General features: G+C 50.7%; 2 protein-coding genes across 3 annotated transcripts; one reads left to right on the top strand and one right to left on the bottom strand.

The window, feature by feature from the left end:
• The first annotated feature begins 10,032 nt into the window (after positions 1-10,032).
• On the top strand, positions 10,033-13,916 carry LOC119352671 (serine/arginine-rich splicing factor RS31-like). Of its 2 annotated transcripts, none has more exons than XM_037619250.1 (6): positions 10,033-10,155; positions 10,260-10,396; positions 12,249-12,361; positions 12,525-12,766; positions 13,040-13,282; positions 13,628-13,916. In XM_037619250.1, the coding sequence occupies exons 2-6, from the start codon at positions 10,291-10,293 to the stop codon at positions 13,683-13,685; spliced, it is 762 nt and encodes a 253-aa protein (XP_037475147.1). In that variant the 5' UTR covers positions 10,033-10,155; positions 10,260-10,290; the 3' UTR covers positions 13,686-13,916. The 2 variants fall into 2 exon arrangements, with proteins under 2 accessions (XP_037475147.1, XP_037475148.1); XM_037619251.1 differs by having other exon boundaries at positions 10,098-10,153; positions 10,253-10,396.
• Positions 13,917-14,444: 528 nt separating this feature from the next.
• LOC119352670 (pentatricopeptide repeat-containing protein At3g57430, chloroplastic-like) lies at positions 14,445-17,262 on the bottom strand. The gene has a single exon (XM_037619249.1). The coding sequence runs from the start codon at positions 17,227-17,229 to the stop codon at positions 14,665-14,667; it is 2,565 nt and encodes an 854-aa protein (XP_037475146.1). The 5' UTR covers positions 17,230-17,262; the 3' UTR covers positions 14,445-14,664.
• Positions 17,263-18,041: the final 779 nt, after the last annotated feature.

Here is an 18,041-nt window from a genome sequence, read left to right as displayed (position 1 = left end):
TATTGAGGATCGCAGATTCAGCGCGAAGCGCCAAGCCAGTGCGGTAAGCTGCTTTACCTTTCACAGGATACTTATTTTTATACAGATTGACTCTATGCGGGATCTAAACTCCCGTACCTTTGACAGGACTGGCAGAAGATGGCCGGACAGATCGACTGTCCGGCCCCTTTGCCTGAAGGCCCCGCACACGCTCTTCTGGCGAAGATGCTGACTCCAGCCCCTTATAAGGTGTCGGAGAAGACCAAGAAGGCAAAGGGAGCTCGAAAGAGTTCCCGACGCCAGGCGTCATCGGACTCACCGTCCGATGACTCTGCGGCGCACTCTTCCCCCGAAGACGAGGAAGAAGAAGAAGAAGAAGATGCTCCCCCACCGACTGGGGGAGACAGAAAAGGAAGGCCGCCCCAACTGGGGAGGCCGGAGGGTCCAAGAAGGGAAGGACTCTCCTTCCGGATAGCTCCACCGCTGCCGATGAAAGCGAAGACGAGTGGTTGCCCAGGGCCAAGCCCCTGGGGAGATCGTAAGTATTAGGATACCAAAGTAACCCGTAGGATTTCTTTGTCGCACTGCTTTCCCTAATCACCAAACCTAATTATGCAGGCCGCCACGAGCCAATATCGAGGTATCATCGGACGGCTCCCTGGGTTCGTCGGACATGGATAGCGATCCAGTCCCGACCGCCACCTCCCCTCATCCTGTCGACGATGCCGAGGTGTTGTCTCAAGAGGCACCGGATTGAGGGGAGACAGTCCCAGAGGCGCCTCAAGGCGACCTTCCGGACTCCGGGAGCCGAGGGGACGGGGCCCCCGAGAGCTCCGAGTTCGGCCCTCAGTCGAACACCGCGCCAGACCCTCCAGCGGTTCCGGGCTCGGGCAGGCGGCCTCCTTCTAAGAGGGGAAAAACGCTTGTGCCGGTGACCTCTGTCCATCCAGAGGCGCCGGATAACCTGCTGGAAGCGCTTCACAGCGCTTCCATCGACGAGGAGTACGGCACCATCATGAGTGCGGTGATCCAGAAGGTTCAGTCCGCCAAGAGCGGATTGACTGAAGCCTGTGCCAGCCTTCTAACAGGCTTCGAGGTAAGTGTTTTAAAATGTAGTAGAAATATTACTGCATAGACAGTAGCCCCTGATACTTTGTTCGGTGTTCACAAAGAAAAGCCGAACGAAGGATCAAATAATATCGCAGGAGTCTAATATAAGTATGTCAATATGCGTATGCAGGCTTCGCTGCTGGCGTCCGCCGCACTGACTGCGGAGGTCGCCGTACTGAAGCAGGACCTTGAGGGGTCCAGGAAAGAGCTCGGCCTTGTCAAGAGACAGCTCGAGGAGAACAAGGGTAAGTAATACCATGTCTATAGATATGTATATATATAAAAGAGGACGCGATTGCAAAATGACAGGATCATCGTATGTTTGCCAGGGGCCACGACCGAGGTGGCGACCCTAAAGCAAGCGCTAACCAAGGCCGAAAATAAAGCGGCTGAGGAGCGCACCGAGCGAGAGAAGCACGAGGCTCGGGTGGGCGAGGTGCAGCAAGAGCTTCAGGCTCTCGTGACGAAGCACGAGGCATTGGAGCTTGACTCGAAGATGTGAGGGTCTGAGCTTGCCGCGCCAAGGCCGAGGCCCAGAAGGCCCTCCAAGAGATCGATGCGATGAAGAAGATAGCGGCGGGTAAGGCTTTCTATATGCAAAGCAAGCATGTAAAAGTAAATTACCGATTACTTACCCGGATCCGGAGCTCTTCAGGAGCATTCGCAGATTTGCCCCGCAGTGTGTCCAATGCCGCACAATTTTACCAGGCCAAGGACGGAAGCTCGATGGAGAAGCTGTTCTGGTCTCAGTATGCTGAGGCCGAACATCCGGTGCCGATGAGCGACCAACTGAAGCAGATGGTCGAGCTACATAAGGCGGGCAATCAGGCCATGAAGGGCCTTATAGTCCGGCTGTGGCCTAGCGACGCCCTTTCGAACAGCTTCTTCGGCCTGGTGAGGCGGCTTGTGGATGCCTTCCCACGGCTGGAGGTCGTCAAGCGATCCGTCTGCATTGAAGGTGCACGTCGGGCTTTCGCCCGTGTGAAATTGCAGTGGGTCAAGCTAGACGTCGTGAAGCTGATCAAGGAGGGGCCGCCGGAGGGCAAGGAGCACCGCCACCCCGCTGCCGGGTGCCCGTCTTATCGCGGGTGAGTGTTCGAAAGATGTAATATTTGAGTAAACTTGCTCGTGTTATCCTGTATTTATGAAAACTTATTTCATATGCGATATGCAATGCTTGTTTGAATTTAAAATATTACCTTCTGTTTGACTGCTTATCCAATCTGAGAGATGGCTAGTCCTCGGCTTCTGCCCCCATGCCACAAGTGCTGGGGTGTTCAGGATAAACCTGAGCACTCTTGTTCCCATATTTGGGTCCTTCAAGGGAGGTGGTCAGCACGACGAACAAGGCAACCAGACTAATAATGCTTTATCACTCTCACTTAGCCATATAATTTTATAATTTTAAATTTCGGCGAAGCCCCTGGTATTCGGAAGACCGAATTCGGGGCGAGATACACGCCTTTAAGCCGGACAGGGCCGCCCCTTGCCCTAAGCGGCATAAGTCTTTAGGGACTCGAAAAACCTCGCTGAACAGCGACTAGTCGCTCGCCTTATCATGACAGTCAGTTTTCGCTTTCTCTACTGAGGTGCTCAGCCCGGCAGAACCGGGGCACAATCGCAGTAGTTCTCCCAGCACTACCTTAGCCGATAAAGCGGAACGTAAGGTACCAAAACATAGGAGCCGGGCAAACCCAACATTTGACCAAAGACATGATTCGGAGCTGATGCATATAATGCTATAAGTTCGGGGTGCCGCACTTGTGAAAGTGTTCGGACTTTTCACACCGCATTGTGGGGGACGTGAGCCCCTGGTGTATTGGCCGTACCAAAGTGTACGGTCGCAAGGCGTCGTTAATGAACACACAGACACACACATATATATATATATAACAAAAATGCAACAATAGTCGTAATGCCATGCATTGTTTATTAAAAAGAATGCGTTAACGCAGAGTGATACAGATAGTGCGATAAGCAAAAGTAGGACTAAGTCCCTTCCAAAGGCAAGCTGAGTAATGATATTAAATTGAATATTTCACTCGTTACTGTAATCAACCTGAGAATTCCGTGGTATGACGTAGTTGTCTGCCTCCTTGGTCGCTGCATCATGTGTTCGGCAATAGTGCTGCCGGACAGTGTTTCCAGAGATTAAGGTCCTGAAAGAAAAAGGAAAATGACCGAACGGGAAGCCCCTAGTGCGGTTTAGGCCGCGTCTTGGGGCGTGCCGTAGTTGTGCCCCCTCCCCACATGTGCCCATGGTATTTTTAATGCGTAATTATGTACGCGCGACACAAGTTTTGCCGCTGGGCTGGGATAGGGGTGGCCGCCGTATTGCTACGCGAGCTCAGATCGCGCCAGGCGGTCTATTTGCCGATTGCCCCGAGCGCTCTTGAAGGTGTCCGGGTTTTGAAGCGCCGAACTGGTTGATTGCCTTGAGAGGCTGCTTTGCGCTTCTGCTGCGAGGGCCGCGGTGTGCTCCTCTGTTCGGAAAGAGCGCTCTGTGTTTCCATTGACTGTAATAACTCCGCGAGGTCCTGGCATCTTGAGCTTGAGGTATGCATAATGCGGTACCGCATTGAATCTAGCGAATGCGGTTCGCCCGAGCAGCGCGTGATAACCACTGCGGAATGGGACTATATCGAAGATTAACTCTTCGCTTCGGAAATTATCCGGGGATCCGAATACCACTTCCAGTGTAATTGAGCCTGTGCAATGGGCCTCTATGCCTGGAATTACGCCCTTAAAGGTCGTTTTCGTGGGTTTGATCCTTGAGGGGTCTATACCCATTTTGCGCACTGTGTCCTGATAAAGCAGGTTCAGGCTGCTGCCGCCGTCCATAAGGACTCGAGTGAGGTGAAATCCGTCGATGATTGGGTCTAGGACCAGTGCGGCGAATCCACCATGATGGATACTAGTGGGGTGGTCCCTGCGATCGAAGGTGATCGGACAGGAGGACCAAGGGTTGAACTTTGGGGCGACTGGCTCCAACGCATATATGTCTCTGAGTGCATGCTTCCGCTCCCTCTTGGGGATGTGGGTTGCGTATATCATGTTCACCGTCTATACTTGCGGGGGAAACCTCTTCTGTCCTCCAGTGTGTGGCTGCCGGGGCTCCTCCTCGTCATGGCTATGCGGCCTCTTGTCCTTGTTTTCAATAATTAACTTGTCGGCCTGCTTGAACACCCAATAATCCCTGTTGGTGTGATTGGTTGGCTTGTCTGGGGTGCCGTGTTTTGACACGAGCGATCGAGTATACGGTCCAAGCTGGACGGACCAGGCGTACTTTATTTGAATGGCTATTTCCGCTGACCGGGTTTAGAGCCTTTGAATCCGGCATTGACTACCGTATCCTCAGTATTTTCGCTGTTAATGCGGCGCTTATGCTTGTTACGACGTGACCTGTTATTGCCGTCCTTGGTATCTGAGGTACCATGGTTCTTTGATATGTTATTACTGCGAGCCAGCCAGCTGTCTTCTACCGCACAAAAGCGGGTCATGAGCGTCGTGAGAGCTGCCATAGATTTCGGCTTTTCCTGACCAAGGTGCCGGGCTAGCCACTCATCTCGGATGTTGTGCTTGAAAGCCGCTAAGGCCTCCGCGTCCGGACAGTCGACGATTTGATTTTTCTTTATAAGGAACCAAGTCCAGAATTGCCTGGCCGACTCTTCTGGCTATTGAATTATGTGGCTCAAGTCATCGGCGTCTGGTGTTCGCACATAAGTGCCCTAAAAGTTGTCGAGGAATGCGGCTTCCAGATCTTCCCAACAGCTAATGGAGTCCACTGGCAAGCTGTTAAGCCAATGCCGCGCTGGTCCTGTGAGCTTTAGTGGGAGGTATTTGATGGCGTGTAAGTCATCACTGCGGGCCATGTGGATGTGGAGGAGGAAGTCCTCAATCCATACTGCGGGATCTGTTGTGCCGTCGTATGATTCAATGTTTACATGTTTGAAACCTTCTGGGAATTGATGTTCCATTACTTCGTCTGTGAAGCATAACGGGTGTGCGGCGCCTCTGTATTGGGCTATATCTCGAAGCAGCTCGAATGGGTCTTGCCCGCTGTGTTCGGCCCGGTCGGATTTGCTTTTACTGTATCCGACGTGACGTATGTTGTCTCGCAGAGTGGTGCGCCCTCGTGATCCGTAGATCGATCTTGAATGCTTTGCCTTGTCCTCCAATATGTCTCGCAGGTCTGGCGTATCTCCCCATGCCTTTTTATTTGAATGGCATTGGGGTGGAGGCTGAGCTTTTGGCTGGAATGCCTCTCTATCGCGGCCACAAGGTGGCCGATCAGCCGTATCATACGCTTCTTCCTCCAGTCGCGGTAGTAACCTGCGCCTTGGATAACTCTTGGAGGGGCGCTCGAGTTTATATTCCTCGGCCGCGAGGACCTCAGTCCATTTGCCAGCTAGCAGATCTTGATCAGCTTGAAGCTGCTGCTGCTTTTTCTTCAGGCTATTTGCCGTGGCCATAAGCCGGCGCTTGAAGCGCTCTTGTTCGACGGGATCCTCTGGAACGGTGAATTCATCGTCGCTGAGGCTTGCCTCGTCTTCGGAGGGGGGATGTAATTGTCATCCTCCTCCTCCCATCTGCCGCTCTCTCAGGCTGGCTCCTTCATCCTCCTGCTCTAAATTGTGCTGGAGGGGATTGTTGTTGTCTTCGGCACTATCCGGGGTATTATTATCTCCTGTGCCGGTATCACCACTTTTGCTTTGGCGGGACTTAGAGCGGCGCCGCTGACGTCGGTGCTTGGGTTGCTTCTTGGAGGGGTCATTCTCCGCTATCCCGTCGCCATTGCCTTCGTTGGGTGTATCCACCATGTATATGTCATATGACGAGGTGGCTTTCTAGTGCCCTATAGGTGCTGGTTCATGTTCGTCTCCTACATCGTCGTCCATACCGTCGATGTCTTCGGAGTCGAAGTCGAGCATGTCGGTTAAATCATCGATAGTGGCTACGAAGTGGGTGGTGGGTGGGCGTCGAATTTCTTCGTCGTCCGCATCCCAATCCAGCTGGCCATAATCCGGCCCGGGCTCTCCTGACAAAGAGAGAGACCTTAGTGAATTCAGAATGTCGCCGAAGGGCGAGTGCTGAAAGATATCCACGGCGATGAATTCCATGATCGGCGCCCAATCGGATTCGATTAGCAGGGGCGCGGGCGGTTCGGAGTCAGAAAAAGAGTCCGGCACCTTGGAGTCACGGGCTGCGCAGAGGATTATGCTGGTGTTCGGCTCGATCGCCGTTGAGACTGCAGCCCCTGAGGCGGTGTCTAACCACCCGTCCTCGATTGGCGTAGTTGGCTCCGAACTAAGGGTCGGAGCAGATGCGGGCGCGGCCTCTGGGTACTGTTCGGCGGCAGAGCTAGGTCATACCCATCGCGACAGTGCAGCGCGCCCGGCTGTGGCTCGAATCCGTCGAAGATCAAGTCTCCGCGAATGTCGGCTGTGTAGTTCAAACTTCCAAATCTGACCTGATGGCCAGGGGCGTAGCTTTCAATCTGCTCCAGATGGCCAAGCGAATTAGCCCGCGGTGCAAAGCCACCGAATACGAAGATCTGTCCGGGGAGAAAAGTCTCACCCTGGACCGCATCACTATCGATGATAGTAGGAGCCATCAAGTCTAACGGCGACGACACAGAGGAACTCTCAATGAAAGCACCAATGTCGATGTCAAAACCGGCGGATCTCGGGTAGGGGGTCCCGAACTGTGCGTCTAGGCCGGATGGTAACAGGAGGCAGGGGACACGATGTTTTACCCAGGTTCGGGCCCTCTTGATGGAGGTAAAACCCTATGACGTCCTACTTGATTAATATTGATGATATGGGTAGTACAAGAGTAGATCTACCACGAGATCAGAGAGGCTAAAGCCTAGAAGATAGCCTATGGTATGATTGTATGTTGTGATTGTTGTCCTATGGACTAGAACCCTCCGGTTTATATAGACACCGGAGAGGGTTAGGGTTACACAAGGTCGATTACAAAGGAGGGGATATCCATATCCGTATTGCCTAGCTTGCCTTTCACGCCAAGTAGAGTCCCATCCGGACACGAGACGAAGTCTTCAATCTTGTATCTTCATAGTCTAACAGTCCGGCCAATGGAGATAGTCCGGCTGTCCGGAGACCCCCTAATCCATGACTCCCTCAGGATGGAAGACAAGATACGGGCGGTCTTTCTGCCTGTGGATGCTAATATAATACTCAAAATCCCGCCGTGTACCAGAAGAGTCGACGATTTTTGGGCATGGGGAGAAGATGAAAGGGGAGTTTTTTCAGTAAGGTTAGTATATAAATTTATGCTGAAAATGAAATTGCAAGGGGAAGCATTACTGCAGCCGGTACGCGGACACTCAAATGAGGCAGAAGAGGAATCAGCTTGGACTTCCCTGTGGCACATTATGGTCCCATCGAAAATCAAGGCATTTCTATGGAGGCTTTGTCATGAAACAATCCCAACAGCGGGGGTGTTACATCACTGGAATATGTCAACTACGAGCGTGTGTGCTTTTTGTTCCGCGCAAGATAACTGGAAGCATGCACTAATAGACTGCGTGATGGCTAGAAATGTTTGGTCACTTTGCTCAGAGGAAACAGTGGAGACAATGCTTGATAATCCGTCCCTTGATGCAAAAAAACTGGATCTTCACTATGCACCACTCGCTGCCACAGGCGGAATTTACACTGATGGTGGTGACCCTATGGGCAGTTTGGTGAGCTAGAAGGAGAGCTATACACGAAGAGATTTTTGATAGTCCGTTTTCTACTAACTCTTTCATAACCTGTTACTTGAGGGATTTGAAGATGTTAGACAAAGGAGTTAGGGGAGGACCGAAGCGAGCCAACCTCAGGCAATCTGCGTGGTTAGCCCCCGCCTAAGGGCCATGCAATGATGAATGTGGACGCGGCATTGTCCATGCAAGGGGAGCGTGGTGCAGCGGGAGTTGTGTGCCGAGACCGCAATGGAAGATTCTTGGGTGCTTCGGCTCTAAAACTCGAGTTCATCACTGATGCAAGTACACTGGAGGCAGTAGCTGTACGGGAAGGTCAAGCTCTGGCCGAGGATCTATATGAAAATTCTATTCATATTGCAACGGACTGTAAGAGGGTGGTAGATGATGTCTAGAAGAACTCGGCAGCTGGGTATGGAGCTATAGTGCATGATATAATACTTCGTGCAAACTCTTTTATTTCATGTAAAGTAGTTCATGAGTTTAGGAGCTCGAACTTCGAGGCTCACAATCGCGCTAAATTTGCTTTGTCTTTAGGGTTTGGCCGCCATGTGTGGCTGGGCCAGCCAGGAGATCTTGATTTTCTACCTGTAAACATTATGGACCACGAATAAAGCATGCGAGGCTGTCTAAAAAAAATCTACAGTGAAAACGAATTAAATTGGCAAGTTTTGTTAATTTAGCAATCAGAGGTGGCTGATCTTATAATGCTATGTCGGCATGTAGCTGAACTGAACGATGTGATACAACGATAGCATAGTTGTAGACCCGTTCTTATGTCGGTGAACCGTTAAATTGAACGAGGTGATGCAACGATAACATAGTTGTAGACCTGTTCTTATGCCAGCATCCCGCTAAACTGAATGGGGCAAGACACGCTGGTGGGTCTGATTGTTGCAAACATTGGGGCGTGGCACCATAAGGTAGAGTGATCATGGCGAAAATGGAACATAGATTTAGTAGTGGGGATGGACTCGTGTCCTGCCAACGACAGATGGGCACATAGACATCTTCTGCATTTGCTTTTCCAAATTTTATTGAGAAGAAAATAAATAGAAATAAATAAATACATAGAGAAATGGCGCAAGTAACGTATCTCCCTAGCAAAAGGAAAGAGTAACATATACTCCCTCCGTCCCAAATAAGTGTCTTGGGACACAGGGAGTATGTGTGATCCTGGATCATCGTCTCATGCATGCTCCGTGTTTCTTATTATCTCGACGTTATGATGAGGCTGTAGTAAATATAACGCAAGAAACAGTGTTGGTGTCCTTTTGAATTCATTTGTTCATTAAGCAAAACAAAATTAGTATTGTGAACCAATGGCATCATGCATGATTTATTTTTCTATATATAAAAACATCATGCATGATTGCTATACTGGACACTGGTAATGGTGAAAACAATGAGAGGAGAGTGAGGTTGGCAAATGGCGATTATTGCTATGATTAGCCGCCGGCCGGACAGCGAATGGTGAAAAGTTAACAACTTTTATTGGCAAGCCATGTCCATTATCGGCGCGGAGGAGCTTAGAGGGATGGTCATGGCACGGTTGCTCAAGTAGGGGTAGGCGGACGTAGTACCGCCAACTGTGGGCACCTGGTCTCTGGAGGAGTAAGATGATTGACACGGGGAAGGAAGAAGAAGATGCTGCAGCCGCTGGATTGAACATATTTTTGTAAATATATTGTAGAGTTCGTACTATTTTACTATTTTTTAGAGACTTTATTATGTCTTGTACTATTTTACATTTACACTTTAGTATTCATTATTATTACTCCCTTCATTCCTTGATATAAGGTGTATAGATTTTTGAGAAAAAAATTCAAAATATAAGGTGTATTACGTTGCACCACTCGTTTGGATATTTTTTTTAGGGATTTGATTACATTTTCTTATATCATGCAAGCTCCTCTATTTTCTCATGTCAATTAGTCAGGTGTAATCTCGTCCCAAACTTATGAAATTTTCCCTCCAGCATTTTTTAATTTTCGTGCCAGAAACTATACACCCTATATTTAGGAACGGAGGGAGTATTAGGGATTGCACTAGTTTACCTTAGTTTTTTTTTAACTTTTTACATCATAGAGAAGGGCTTGGAAACAGCGAGAGGCCAGCCCAAGCCCAACCACGGGCCGTGTGAAAAGCCCAACGCCGCACGAGCCTCGTTCGTCCCAAACCCAACCCAACCATCCAAGAGCCAACCCGCACAAGACAAGGAAGGAGCACACACTTGTCTCAAAAAAAAAAAGGGAAGGAGCACACACCCCGACGCCACCGCAGCTCGAAGCCGGAGAAGAACCCTAGCCGCCTCCCTCCTCCCCTCTCCGGCGACGCAGGTACTGCTCACCTCTAGGGTTTCCATCACTTCCTCCCCGCCCCCTCTCTGCCGCCCTCCCAGGCGGCGATTTTGACCCGCTCGCTCTCCTCTTTGCGCGCGCAGGCAGGGTCTCGATCGGGTCGCGCCGGCGAGGATGAGGCCCGTGTTCGTGGGGAACCTGGACTACGACACCCGCCACTCGGAGCTCGACCGCCTCTTCTACCGCTACGGCAGGATCGAGCGCATCGACATGAAGTCAGGTCCGCCCCCCACCATCCCTCCTCCCGGCCCTCCGCCGTCAGATCTCCCTCCCGTCGCCCGTCGCGACGCCCGTCCGCGTCTCCTGTGTTCACCCGGGCCCGATCTGTTCATGCTAATTTTTTGTGGCTACAACAAAGGTGGAAGGACGAATTTAACCTGTAATTAGTTCTCTAAAATTGATTATTAGAATTTTTTTTATCATCAGTGCATGTTTATCGGCACCTCGCACAAAGCGTAATTTCTACACATGACCTGAAATCTGAATATTAGTGGTGCTAATATGTGATGCAATAATTTTGGCTATTTTGCTTGGCTAATCTCTGTTAGCTATGCTTCCGTAAAATTTATATATGGGGTGGGACACTTATGTGAAGCTGTATAAGGATTTGATTTCATGATTGCCACCCCTGTTTTGATGCCTATGCGCATTACCGGTGTTTCGTGGCCGGTCGGGTGCTTACCTGCCCCACCAGTGCTCATCACCTGGGGCCGATATGTGCATATGCTAAGTTTCCTGGGTACAGAGTTGGAAGAACGAATTTAACTCTACTTGTAATTTTTTGTCTCACTAGAGCATGCAATTAGCTTAGGGGTAGTTTTAACATGGTCCCTTTTACCTCTTTCCACATGAGATGTAAGAGTATATAATATATATGAGCCGTTGATTTCATTAAGTAGTGGTCTGATTAGCTCTTACCTTCTTACCTGCCATGTGAAAAAAGGAGGTAAGAGGGACAATGCTAAAACTTGCCTTTATTCTAAATTGATTAAAGAAGAACCCTGGAGATAATTTGTTTGCTTAAGGTTTTGACTTGTGCATGTTTCTTTTCACCTTACACCTGGCATAATTTCTCGAGATGATCTGAAATCTGGATGTTGGTTGTATTAACCTGTGATGCAATCATCATGGTAATTTTTTGCTTCACTAATCTCTGTTACCTATGCTTCTGTAAAATTTGTGGTGTTGTCTTAACATATATATGGTGGTCCGTGAATTTCTTTAATGTTTTTTGGCACCTTACACAAAGCATAACCTGTACAGAGGATCTGAGTATCAGTTTTATTAATCTATGATGCAACAGTTGGGGTGTTAAACTCTGTTAGCTATGCTTCTGTACAATTTATGGCGTGGAACACCTATCTGAACTTATATGGTGGTCCATGTTCTGTAAGAAAAAGTAGTTGCAAGCAATGTATGCATAGCTGGCAGCAACGATGTTTAAATGTTTACTCTGACGCAGGAACTACCGAGGCAAACATACATAGCTCCCCCCGGGGCTCCTCAACTCACCCTCCATTCACTCCTGACTCATCCGGCCATCACTCCCTGCACTTGGCCATCCATTTTCCTGATGCACTGTAATATGTTACCACTGCCAAGCATGTTTTGCCGGGACTGACATCAATCATCACGCGATTCGTGCCATGCCATCAGTTCCATCATGCCATACCATGCCACGACTAGAAGTATCCTCTCAGGCATCAACTTGATAACTTGCTATGTGTGCTGTCTCAGTAAGCAATGTCTGTGAGGCTCTTGGTCTGTAGAATGGTGAAGCATGTTCAGTGCCTCCAGTCATACCTTCTTACTTTGGAACTTTTGGATATAAGTTGTACAACACCATGCCTAGCCTCATCATGAATGGAATCTACCAGTAAGCTCATTAGCGCTGTTGATACCATCAGATCTGTGCAGGTGCAGTATTTTTCTGTTTCTGTTAGGTTTGAATTTGACTGAATTTGTTTCATGTATTTTACTTACTTGTCCAATAAAAAAATATGGTTGGTGAACAATGACTCGCACAATATCTAGTTTCATATGGTTCTTACTTGTGGATTTACCTTTTTTAGGGTTTGCTTTTGTCTACTTTGAGGATGAGCGTGATGGTGATGATGCCATACGGGCTCTGGATGGTTATCCCTTTGGCCCTGGGAGACGCAGACTTTCAGTGGAGTGGTCCCGGGTAATTTCTCTTGCTGGTCTTGCAACTCCACTAAACCTTAACACAAAGAAAGTCATAAAACTGTGTTCTGTCATATGCTGACTACCGTCTGATTTAGGTGATATTTGAAATAATATTGGCTTCAGTTCATTTTGTAATTCTTTTCCGGTGATTCATGTAACAGGGCGACCGTGGAACCAGACGTGATGACCGTGATGGCTACAGTAAACCACCGGTGAATACCAAGCCTACTAAGACACTGTTTGTCATTAACTTTGACCCGATCAACACAAGAGTCAGTGATCTTGAAAGGCATTTTGGTCATTTTGGGAGGATTTCAAATGTTCGGATAAGGAAGAACTTTGCTTTCGTGCAATTTGAAACACAGGAAGAAGCCACAAAAGCCCTAGATGCTACTCATTTGACGTAAGCGCCAGTTTCACCTGTTTTTGAGTTTATATAGTGAGCATATTCTGACTGCAGTTGGCATCATGCTGGTAGTTAGTACCACTTTCACCTGTTTTTCCACAGAAGTTCAGTTTTTTAGCAGAATCTGACTGCAGCTGGCATGTTGGTAGTTGGTACCAGTTCCACCTGTTTTTCTACAAAACTTTAGTTACTGCTAAATGTATTGCATGCTGTTTCATAAGCTTATGTGGTATAAAACTATGCCTGATTAATTCTCATTCCCCTCTGCAGGAAGTTACTGGACAGAGTGATTTCTGTTGAGTATGCCTTCAGGGATGATAGTGAACCAGGTGACAAGTATGACAGGCCAAGTAGAGGTGGTGGCTATGGAAGGCAGGATGACAGTTCATATCGCCGTTCTGTTAGCCCAATGTACCGAAGGTCACGACCTAGTCCTGACTATGGCCGTCCAGCAAGTCCTCAGTATGGTGCATATGGCAGGAGCAGGAGTCCTGTTCGTGATCGCTATCGAAGGTAATGCACTTACGTTGTTTTTGTTTGATCTTCATATGGTTGCACTTCTTAGTCCTGCTGGCAGATACTTTCATTAGGATCTACCATTTGAATTAGCCAAACCACTTTAGTCTGATTAGTTATTGTGTTCTATTTTCTTTTTTATCTGCCTCCTATATTGTTATGGTTCACTTCTGAATTCAGTGATTAGTCCCTATATTTGATCCCATCTTACAATAATGTTGCAGAAATCTTCTTATAAGCATTGAGTATTCAGTTCTTTTTGTGAGGAAGATTATCCAGTCCTTCATTTGTTAACATCATCTGTTTCCTGTCGTTTGATGAAATCGTTATGTAAAATCACAGCCGATCTCCTGTCCAGCGCTCAAGATCCCCAGCTCCCAACAGAAGAGGTTATGACTGATGGATACTTATCTCGGTTTATGGTAGCGAGGCGGTTTCCATATGCTGTTCTAGCTCTAGCATTAGTAAACAAGAACCCTTCTGTACCCGTACCGAATCTTATCGTCTAGCTGACACCGTGTTATAAGAAGTTGGACCTGTCCTTTGACAACTGCTTTGTCGTCTGTGTGTTATAAGAAGTTAGACCTGCACTTTGACACCTGCTTTGTGCCTAAATCGCGACGTTTTCATACTTCTTTGTGTCTATTTATGTCTGGATTTTGTGTGATATTTTCCTAGAAGTTTCTGGCCACCTCATTTCAAGCCTGCTTGGATATACAATACGTTTGAATGAGTTTGCAAGAATTTCATAACCAAAGACAGTTTCATTCACATTGATGACCTATTATGGAATTCCCAAGAATATTATACTGCCAATTATTAACTACTCCCTCGGTCATGGTGTGGTGTAAAAAAACTTGAAAGTACCCTTTTGAGCTTGAGCTCAAAGGAGCTCGGATCATGAGCAGTAAAAGACAAAAAAAATCTGATTGTTTTTGGTAAACTTTGACAAATGTTTGAAATGCTCGTAAATTTTCATTATGAGATAACATTTGTGGAAGCGTTAGCAAAAAAAAAAAAAATCAGTACTCCAAAATGCTTTTGGAAGTAGCATTTTCGGAGCATTGATTTTGTTTTTGTTGGCATGCCTTCCACGAATGTGGTCTCATGATGAAATCTGCAAGCAATTAAAAAATTTGTTGAAGTTTACCACAAAAAAGATTCAGAATTTTTTCCAATTTTACTGCCGAGCTCATTTGAGCTCCAGCTCAGATACTACGCATCCCCCCAAACTGTCTTACATTTTGAGACAAGGGAGTATTTCACTTCATAAGTAATCCAGATACTTGCTGATATTGTGAGCAAGGAACATTTCCTGTGATTTTGTCAAAGTGGATGCTGTTTCTATGGTGTGAAACATTTTTTAGCGTTGCTGTGTTCTACCAGTAGTCCCCACATGAGCAGGAGCCGTCCCGGAAATGGTGGAACCTCCTGACATCCCTGAGCACAATCTCCCGCCCAACCATCTTCGACATGAACTTGGCCGCCTCATGGCAGTCGTTGCACACCCTCAGGTTCTTGGCCACCCTGATGGCGGCCCCGGCCGGCGCCCGCAGCAGCCCCAAGGCGATGGCCAGCTTCTCGCTGTGGTACCGGAGCATGCCCGCCTTCTCGGCCTCGCCGACGTCGTGGAGCACGCACGACGTGTCCGGCGCGTACCCCTCGCGCCGCATCCGCTCCCAGAGCGCGTCCATGTGCGCGTGCACCTCCGCGCTCGCCGGGTGCGCCGACTCGCCCGCCATGAACCGGTGGATCGCGCCGTCGACCTCGATCCAGCTGCACCCGGGCTCCTTGGCCACGCCCTGCCGCCGCATCCTCGCCCGCACCGCCACCGACTTCTCCCACATCCCGGCGGCGGAGTAGATGTTGCAGAGGAGCACGTAGTGGCTGGCTTCGTCGGGCTCCAGCTCGAAGAGCCGCTCGGCAGCGATCTCGCCGAGCTCCACGTTCCGGTGCAGCCGGCAGCCGCCTAGCAGGCTGCTCCATGCTGACACTTGGTGCTCGCCGGGCTCCATGGAGGTGATGATGTTGTACGCCTCGTCGAGCCTCCCCGCCCGGCCGAGCACGTCGACGACGCAGGCGTGGAGGTCCGGCGTCGGCTTCACGCCGTGGCCCCTCTCCATGCCGCGGAACAGCTCCAGCCCGCGGTCGACCAGCCCGGAGTGGCTGCAGGCGGCCAGGGCGGCGATGAAGGTGACCTCGTTGGGCGTCGCCTCGCCGCCCGCCGCCATCTGGTCGAAGAGCGCCACCGCGTCGCCGCCGAGCCCGTGCATCCCGTAGGCCATGATGAGGACGTTCCAGGTGATGACGTTCCGCCTGGGCAGGCGGTCGAACACCGCCCTCGACGCCGCCAGGCAGCCGCACTTGGCGTACATGTCCACCAGCGCGCTGCCCACGGCGATGTCCGACTCCAGCGCGTGCCTCACCGCGTACCCGTGGATCTCCTTCCCCCTCGCCGGCGCCGCCTGCGCGGCGCACCCCGGCAGCAGCGTCATCAGCGTGATGTTGTTCGGCATGCACCTCTCATCTTCCGTGGATGACGATGATGATGGCAGCTGCATCTCCGTGACGAGCTGGAACGCCTCGGCGACGTGACCTTGCACGACGCAGCCGGTGATGAGGGTGTTCCAGGACACGATGTCGCGGGGGTCGATCATGGCGAAGATCCGGCGCGCCACGTCCATCTCGCCGAGGCGCGCGTACATGTCCATGAGCGCGTTCTGCACGAACCGGTTGCCCGCCATGCCGCGCTTCACCACGTACCCGTGCATGGCCTCCTTGCCGGCGAGCCCCTCGGAGCGCGCGCACGCCGGGAGCACGCCGGACATGGTGGTCTCGCTCGGCGCGCACCCGGCCTCCGCCTCCATCCGCGCGAAGAGCTGGAGCGCCTCCGCGTCCATGCCGGCCTGCGCGTAGCCGCAGATCATGGCGTTCCACATGCCCAGCTGCCGGCCCGGCTCCGGCACCATGTCGAACACCCTCCGCGCGTTGCCCACCCGCTCGTTGCCGGCGTACATGTCCACCAGCGCGCTCGCCACGAACGAGTTGGCGGCGAGGTCGCCATCCTTGAGGACGACGGCGTGGATCTCCCGGCCGAGGGCGAGCATCTCCAGCCGCGAGCAAGCCGGGAGCGCGCTCGCGAACGTCACGCCGTCCGGCCGCACGCCGAGGGCCACCATGTCGTAGAGCACCTCCACGGCCTCGGCGCACCGGCCGCCCTGCACGAGCAGGCTGATCATGGTGTTCCACGTCACGACGTCGCCGCCGCCGGGGGAGAACGCGGCCGCCGTGGTGCGGAAGAGCGACTGCGCGTCGTCGACGAGGCCGAGGCGCGCGTACATGGAGAGCAGCGCGTTGAAGGGGAAGCGCTCGCGGCCCTCGTCGAGGAAGCCGTGCTTGAGCGCGAAGGCGTGGGCCTCTCGGCCGAGGCGGCGGCCGTCGTCGCCGGCGAGGTGGGAGCAGGCGAGGAGCACGCTGACGAGGGTGAAGGAGCTGACGTCGTGGCGGGCCTCGGCGAGCATGCCGCGGAGGGCGTCGAGCGCGCGCTCCCACTGCCGGAACAGGCAGAGCGCGGAGATGAGCGAGTTGTAGGACACGGCGTCGCGGAGCTCCGGCGGCGTGGCGGCGAAGAGCGTGAGGGCCGCGTCGAGGTCGCCGCAGCGCGCGTAGGCGGTGAGGAGCGCGTTGCCGACGGCGGGGGTGGGCCGGTGGATGAGAGCGCGGCGGAGGGCGGCCGCGTGGAGCGCGCGCGCGGCCCGGCCGTCCCGGAGCGCGGCCGCGGACTTGATGGCCGGCGGGAGCGCGAAGTGGTCGAGCTGGGCGGAGGAGGCCGAGAGGGAGGAGAGCGCTCGGAGGGCGGCGGCGTGGTTCCCCGCGGCGGTGAGGGAGCGGATGGTGGCGGAGGTGGGCGGCGGGGCCGCCGGTGGAGCGACAGTGGCGGCCATGGAGTGAGCTCAGCTGGCTGGCTGAGCGGCGAGGAGGCCTGTAGGATAAGCCAGCCTGATTTTTTCTTTTAAAAATGTCTGCCAGTGGGACAGGAATTTTTGGGAGATGAGATGGTTCCACATGCACCAATTATGAATAGCAAATTTGAAAAAAATACTAGAAAAAAAACTAAAAAAATATAAATCTTTTTTAGTATACATAGTCGACCATTCTACTTGAATATGAAGTTTCACAAGGAAATGACACCCATGACATTCTAGGCGAAGAAGAAAAATATATATGCTATATTCGAAAGCACTATTTGAAGGAATAGTAAGGTCTGACTGTATTTTCTTCCCTATAAAATACCCTGCTGTCATTCCTTCAGGAAATTTCTTACGTGTGTAGGATGGTCGACCAAGTTTGACATCCAGAAAATTTAGATATTTTTTGATTTTTCCAGTATTTTTTTTGAATTTACTATTCTTGTTGGTGCACATGGAACCATGTTCACCTGTGTATTTTCGCAGTGTTGCTACTTGAAACTCTAGAAGGAAATATTCTACTCTCTCTGTTCACAAATACAAAATGTTTTGGATAGTTCAATATGTTCTGCATACAGACTCAAATGAATGAACAAACATGCTAAAACATATACTCCAGCGTTTAGATCACAGCTGGAGGGAGTACATCTGGATCCAGAAAAAGGTTAGAAAATCTTATACTGTATTTGTGAACGGAGGAAGCACTATCTTTTCTATCCATTCCCCTCAATTTCTATGTAAATTCAAATAGGCTTCGTTTCAGTGTATTTGATTGTGCAAATATTGCT

This window comes from Triticum dicoccoides, chromosome 2A (genome assembly GCF_002162155.2).
Source record: "Triticum dicoccoides isolate Atlit2015 ecotype Zavitan chromosome 2A, WEW_v2.0, whole genome shotgun sequence".
In the NCBI taxonomy this organism is placed as follows: domain Eukaryota; kingdom Viridiplantae; phylum Streptophyta; class Magnoliopsida; order Poales; family Poaceae; genus Triticum; species Triticum dicoccoides.
This window is presented reverse-complemented; position numbering and strand designations above follow the sequence as displayed.